The sequence below is a fragment of the Nicotiana tomentosiformis genome, chromosome 11 (assembly GCF_000390325.3).
Source record: "Nicotiana tomentosiformis chromosome 11, ASM39032v3, whole genome shotgun sequence".
NCBI classification, from domain to species: Eukaryota; Viridiplantae; Streptophyta; class Magnoliopsida; order Solanales; family Solanaceae; genus Nicotiana; species Nicotiana tomentosiformis.
Genome location: NC_090822.1, coordinates 108705078 through 108712656, shown reverse-complemented (window position 1 = coordinate 108712656; position 7579 = coordinate 108705078). Strand labels below are relative to the sequence as shown.

Below are 7579 nucleotides of genomic sequence, written 5' to 3'. Positions count from 1 at the left end.
GGTGGGTTCCCCCTCCAACTTGAGAGGGGTGTTGGATTGGGAGAATATTTGGCATCTGGGCCTCGCCACAAAGGAGCCCAACATGTGTAATTTTATTTTGTATAGTTAATAGTGGACGGGCCAATAGCACTTAGGCCCAAAGTATATGTATCATTTTATACATGTTTTGTAATAGATTTTTCATTATTTTGGACAGAACATAACAGATTTAATCGAGAAGCTTCCATCTTCTTCTTCTATCTATTCTCCTTAACCCTAGCTGAGTTTTCATAGCGATTTTGTGGATTTCCAAGTTTATCAAATCTTGCGAATGATAGTTTACGCACAACACTGTGTGTAAGATTCAAGAGTGAGCTTGTGGCCTGTGCAGTTGTGTATGCTGCAGCCCGTAGATGTCACGTGTCGCTCCCCGAGAATCCTCGGTGGAAAGTGTTTGATGTAGAAAAGGTTGGCATAGATGAAGTTTGCAGAGTTCTCGCTCATCTTTACAGTCTTCCAAAAGCCCAATATATCCCTGTATGCAAGGAAGGAGGCTCGATTGCTACGTCCAATAGAAGACAAGAAGTGGCTAAGGAGGTAGTAATAAAAGCTGCTCTCGATAAGTTGAAGGACTCAAAGAAGAGTAATGACGAGTCTAAAGATGGGGAGTCAAAAGAAGAGCATGCAAAAATTGATCAGATAACAGATGCTGGTGCAGAAAAAGAACAAGGATAGAGATAGGAACAGGGAAAGACAGAGGGATAAGGAAAGACTAAAGTTTCGTGAACGTGATAGGGGAAGGGAATTTGATAGAAAAAGGGAGCGAGAAGACATTGAAAGGGACACGGATAAATCCACGAAAAGGAGTCATCATTCAAGAGAGAAGGATCATTTAGAGAAACGAAACATCAGTATTCTTTAAGGGAGAAGGATCATTGTAGACACCATTAGTTTTGGACTGCCTGGCAAAATGTACTCTATCAATCATTTCGAGTAGTTGCTTGCCCTACTAGAGCTTCTTCTTAATCAAACTTCATGCTTTTCATTAGGCTGCAATTAAAGGATTTAATGAATGTGTGTGTGTGTGGAGTGGGGGGGGGGGAGGGGGGGGGTAAATTCACCTGTTGAAATTTTAAGCATCACTGTCTTTGTTGAGCAAAAACATGATTCTAGTTTGATTGTTGCAGGTTACCATGCCAAATCTATACTCATGGTTTTTTTGTGTCTATGAAGCAATGGGAAGGATATTTGGAAGGCTGCAGTTCTTTGCATATTGCTGAGACTGCATTTTTGGTGAATCATCATACCACAACTTGATATATTAACCAAGGTTTCTTTTTACTGAGATTGTTTTTCAACTATTTTTGCGTAGTTTCTCTACGAAAAAATTGACTACCTATGTCGTCTAAAGGTATACTGTCTGCATTACCAACATTTACTCTCTAACATTAAGTTGAAGCATATGCCTTTTTGTTGACTACCTAATTCTGGCTTGATGTTGCAGGTCGACCTAAGATATGATCATGTGATTAATCTCACCAATTTAGAAGTATCTATCGTTATCCAATCTCAACACTTCATTTAACCAAAACTAAGAAAGTTAAATATAAATTTCTCAGTTCTCACCATTCAGTTTTTAACAATGAGCAAAATAGGTCTCACAAATCTAATCTCTGTTGTAGCTTGTAAGCAAAGTTTTGAAACCTGCTATGTAACAAGTATGCCTTTTAATCGGACAGAACAAAATCAACGAAGTCCCTCATTACTACTAGCATAACAGTGCATGAATTTTGCTAACCTAGGTAATTAATTATTTAATATTTGCAATTATATATACTACTAGAAGTTTCTTCCACTTACCAAAAATTATTCACAGAATTGTGCAAGCATTTGGATTCTCATCACTGAACACCTCCGCAGCGTGATACAAATCTCCAGCTGTCACCGACCTGCACGTAGTTGAGCACCGGTACAGATATTCAAACTCCGGCAGGTAAACACCAGTTCTGCTGTCCTTCACTGTCAAAATTTCAACATCTTTCCTCAGGCGATATCTCAGTGATTCCGCTAAAGATTTCACATCTATCGTTCCCGTTACAGTCACCAAATTCTTTTCCCAATCCATTTTCATCTTCCTACATCCTGTAATTTAGAGAATTGATCAACACGTAGCGAGTCGAATTTTGTGGTTTGAAGTTGCACGAAATATATCAGCGATGAGTTCGATAATGATATATTACCTCCGGTTCGAGTGATAATTTTGTAAATCTGCTCATTGCAAGCGTCGCAGTTCAGAGGTAGTTTAAACACTGCAGTCGTCACTGAAAGCTGTTCGATCGGAAATTGAGCAAACGAGAAAAGTTGAACAAATCGAGAAATGAGAATCGGTCGATAATATTAGTAATTATAAGTAGTAGTAATTAAGATAGAAATTAAAGAATACAAGCTACGGAAAATTTGATTCCGAATCAATTCAATTCACTGGGTGAAACAGATAAAAATGCTTCCCGCATTTGACTAAAATGCGCACGGTGCAAAATGCGCCGGTAACAGATTAGTGACTAGTGATTTCAATTCCGTATTTAGCCCATATACGAACAAATTGAGAATCAATCCGTAATATTAACAATTAACATACTATGAATTAAACAAGCTATGGAAAATGCAATTCTGAATCAATTCAATTCAGTTCATAGAGAAACAGATAAAAAACTTTCTGCAGTTAACTAAAATGCTCAAGGCGTAAATTGCGCCGGGAACGGAGTAGAAAGTTGTCAGTGTGTAGCGTATTACCTCCTTGCATTTATGCTTCTGGTCAATCTTATTTTCTTCTTTATCCGGCTTAGGTGAAATAAGCGTCACTTTCTTGTTCAGTTTCTTCTCCATTTTCTGCCGGAGTTTCACCGGATCAAAATTTCTGACCACCGTCACCTTGTATGCCGTTCCATTTGTTTCTATCTTCAGAGACAAATTCAGGTCTTCTCAATAGAAATTTGAAAAAGGAAAATCAAAAAATAAATTTAAACAGAAACAAAAGAATATTGAAGAAAGTTTATTCATTAGAAATTTAAACATTAGATTCATCATTACCATGCAAATCGTGAGCGCATTTGAGAACTCTTTCGGAGCAACCTTCACAGGAACAATGCATGGCTATTTGGAGAATTGCGGTAACATTTTTGCCTTCTTCGTTTTCTCCCATTTCGAGTGAAACTTTTGTTTTTTCATACAATGGGATTTGGCTTTTACTGTCGTTTACTACTTATAAAATTTGGTTTTGGGCTTTTTGGCGCGAGGTTATCTTGTTTGGCCTGTTAGTCTGGTGCAGTTTCTTTTTTGTGGGGGGTTATTTTTTGTTCTTGTGTATTTTAGGCATTACAATTAAAAAATAACTAAAGAAAATACAGGATTCAGTGAGAACTAAGTGGTACAATAGTCACCTCTTTATTGGATAAAGAAAATGAAGAAAAATAAATCTTTATTACTGTGAAAAGCTTTCCGAAAAATAAACGCGTGAATATAAAAATTTCAAAATCATGCAATTATTATTAGACTATGTAAATGAATTACAAAATATTAAAAAACATAAACTCTTGAAAATGATGAATATTGATCAAGCTAAACCAGCTTAAAATTTAAAACATTATGTCATAACAAAGTATACTAATGCTTTATCATAACTCTGATATATGAGTTGTACATCTATTTTTATAGTTGAAACATAGTAGAATAATATGTTGAATTGTATTCATCTATCATGCAGCAAAATTTCTTCACGGCCTTACAAAAATGAGTTCTATTTAATCAAAAGTACTCTATCTAATATGAAATTTATCGTTTCTATGGGAACTCAAATGAAAAAATTTGAAAAACAAAAAGAGACTCCATATTATTTGGTGTAGTTATCATAGGAAGAATTTAATTGGATCAAAAATTAAATCCAACTGAAGTTTTTGTAGAAAGAAATAAAATGACTGTCACAGAACGTTATGAAATAATGCTTATAGCTATTTAGTGTCATTCATATAAATAATTATAATAGTGTTTAAAATACTTATGTTTATTTGCATATACATTTTAAGATATTTTTTCTGTGTTATAAAATAGAATAGAATTAATTATTAAAAATTTATTTTCTGGTAATATTCCAGTGGCATATCACTTGAGTTCAACTAATTAAATATTATTTCACGTAATTCACAAATGATGTCCTTGATATATGTTCTCATTTATTACTTAGATGGCTTTGTCATGAGAAAAATCTATTTTTAAATGAAATAATTTAGTAAATTGAATTTAAGGTGCATGTTAGGCGTGCACCTCATATCAATAAGGATAATCTTTTTAAAAACTATATAAACATTCAGACAATAAACATGGATGAATTAACACTGATGTCTAGTAAATATCTTATAAAACTGTTATTTAATTTAATTTATATGACTTAATACTAAAATTGAAATGATATATATATATATATATATATATATATATATATATATATATATACACACACACTCTTTATCATGATTCTTTAAATATTAGTCAAACAACACAGATTTAAAGATTGAATCTTTTGGTGGTCTAAAATTTGTGGGAATAAAAGGGTTTGATTCGATAGCTCCTAGAGAAAAAATGAATAAGTGGTAATATAATGCTAAAAATAATAAATTGATCCAGTATTCTACAATAAATAACTCAACAATTTGAATACTATGTATAAATGTATTATGTATATAATTCATATTGTATAGTTTTAAAATAATATGGAGAGAACTATAATTATGTTATTTTGTTCATAACACTTGTGAAGATATGTAATACGATGATAAATTCTTATAACCAAAAATAAATTGATAATCAATATAGTCTATGTTTAAACTACATAATAATGTTGCACCTTTCGTGTGAAAATCATGTATACATTGTCACGATTCAATTTTCACTATAGGCCGTGATGACATCCAACATCGCCGCTAGGCAAGTCAACGGAGAACTAACCATGTAATTGTTTCTTTTAAAGATTTTAAAGTAGTTGATTTTATTTATTAAGAGGAAGATCAATAGAAAATTATAGTGAAGTAACACATAAATTAACGAAAGAGTAATATAGTGAATTTACAATTCAAAACCATAAAATGTCTACTAGACTAATCCCAAAACCCGATATCACAAGTGTATGAGCAACTAGTAGAATATACAAAAACCTCCTATATTACTGTCTGGAGTAAGATAGACAGAAAAATAAATACAAAAGAGAGACTGTGAGTGCTGCAGGACGGGCACAGAGAGCAGCTCACCACTAAGCCTCGGAGTAACGGGGATACGCGCCTGGATGACCACCAGATACACCTACCTCAGATCCTGCATGATTAGTGCAGAAGTATAGTGTGAGTACATAAATAACATGTACCGAGTAAGTATCTAGTCTAATCTCAAAGAAGTAGTGATGAGGGGTCGACATCGATACTTACTATGGGCCAATAAATAAAGTATATGAATTCTAAATAGGCATAGAATACATCAACAATAATACTGCAATAATGGACAATAAATAAGTAATTCTTTAACTAGATGTCAATTAAGATCTCCAACTAACAAATACTAACTTCAACAAATACGAGCCATCAAGTAAATTATAATTTCTCAAGTCATGAAAGTAATATCAAGTGAATTCAGACTTCGATCATTATCACACACGATTTATGCCGAGGTCGTATGGCCCGATCCAGAATAGTGTACACTGCCGAGGGTCGACCGACGCGAACCATAGATGCATCTATTATACTGCCAAGGCGTTCGACCCGATCCACAAGAAGAAAGAATTCTCTTTGAACTCCGATTTAACGGCTACTACAAGAATAATATAAAAGGAGGCACAATTTCTACTAACGGTCAAGTAACTTTCCAAAACTCAAAGTAAATAAAATTCGGTCCTTACGAATCCTTTATCGAGTATCAATATAATTTAAGCACTTAAACTAACAAGTAGAGTAAAAATAATACAAGTATTACATGATAGAGTCCTAAAACTACTCTGACATAAGCATGATTTTTATCTACGCACGAACTCTCATCACTTAGTGCGTACGTAGCAGCCACAATTAGTAGCAAATAGCAATTTAAACACTTATGGGATAAATTTCCTTTTACAAGGTTAGGCAAGTGACTTACCTTGTTCCCAAGTTCCCTTTTAGGTCCACAAACCACCCTAAAAGCCTCAAGTCGGTGCCGAACAATCCGAAACTAGCCAAATATTGTATAAATTAATCAATATATACTCAAAAGTTCATAATTAAGCTATTAGAGTAATTACCCAACACAACACATACCCAGATTCCAAAAATATTTAAAGATAAATATTACCAATAACCTCACAGACTCAAATATACAATTTCTGCTCAGTTGTATAATCATTTTCGTGGTCTAATCCCATTTTTATCAAAACCTAAATTTTTCAACAAAATCGTAAAATTTTCACAATTACTATGTTAAAATCTACCCATAATGTATGTATTAAATTCATATTATGTAGAAAATACTTGCTTCAAGGTGGTAGATAAAAAATCTCTTCAAAGAACTCTAAAATCGGTCACAAGTTGAGAGAAATTAAACAAATAAGCCTAAGTCTCGATTTTTAAAACAATACTGCCCATATATTTCTTCTTCGCGATCGCAGAAGAGGCCTCACGATCGCGAAGGCAAGCTGCTCAGGCCCCAGGAAAATGGGAAACGTGAACGCGAGGACTCACACGCAAACGCTAAGGCTTGACACATCATAGCTTCGCGAATGTGGGGTCCAACTCGTGAACGTGAAGAGAAAATGAAGCTCACACCCCAGACCTTTTTCCTGATGTGAACACTGTCCCTTTCACGCGAACGCGAAGGCCATATGTCCCAGACCTTCGCAAACGCAGGCAAGGGGTCGGGAACGTGAAGAGCAACCACATCCCCCCACATTTTCCTTCTTTGCGAACACGACACAGCCCTAGCGATTGCAAAGAAGAAAACCAGAACCAGCAATACCAGATTTTTGAACTTAGCTCCCGGTGGTTCGAAACTCATCCGAGCCACCCGGGACCCCTTCTAAATGCACCAATAAGTACATAAAATATTATGGACCTTCTCGAACTCTCGGAACACGTAAAACAACATCAAAACAAAGAATCACACCCTAAAACCCAATTGAATTAAATTATGAACTTTAAGCTTTTTAACTTACTCCGAACGCGCCGAATCATACTTAGACTACTCGGAATGATACCAAATTTTGCGTACAAGTCATAAATTACCGTATGGAACTATTCTCAGGCTCAAAATCCCAAACGGATCTTGATTACACTAAAGTCTACTCCAAACCAAATCTAAAGAACTAGAAACCTTCATTGTGCCAACTTTCAATATTAAACGCTGAAATGCTCCCGGGTCATCCGAAACCTGATCTGAATATACGTCTAAGTCCAAAATTATCATACAAACCTATTGGAACCGTCAAATCCTGATTCCGAGGTCGTTTACTAAAAATGTTGACTCAAGTCAAACTTGGCCATCTTAGGCCACTATTTGTAACGACCCGATCGTTCGTTCTGAGATTTATAGC

General features: G+C 34.8%; 1 protein-coding gene across 1 annotated transcript; it reads right to left on the bottom strand.

The window, feature by feature from the left end:
• Window positions 1–1819: 1819 nt before the first annotated feature.
• LOC104106195 (heavy metal-associated isoprenylated plant protein 3-like) lies at window positions 1820–3199 on the bottom strand. The gene is made up of 4 exons (XM_009614687.4): window positions 3070–3199; window positions 2773–2957; window positions 2220–2307; window positions 1820–2121 (listed from the first exon to the last, which is right to left on the bottom strand). Exons 1-4 carry the CDS (start codon window positions 3179–3181, stop codon window positions 1850–1852), a joined length of 657 nt encoding a protein of 218 aa, XP_009612982.2. The 5' UTR covers window positions 3182–3199; the 3' UTR covers window positions 1820–1849.
• Between the last annotated feature and the right edge of the window lie 4380 nt (window positions 3200–7579).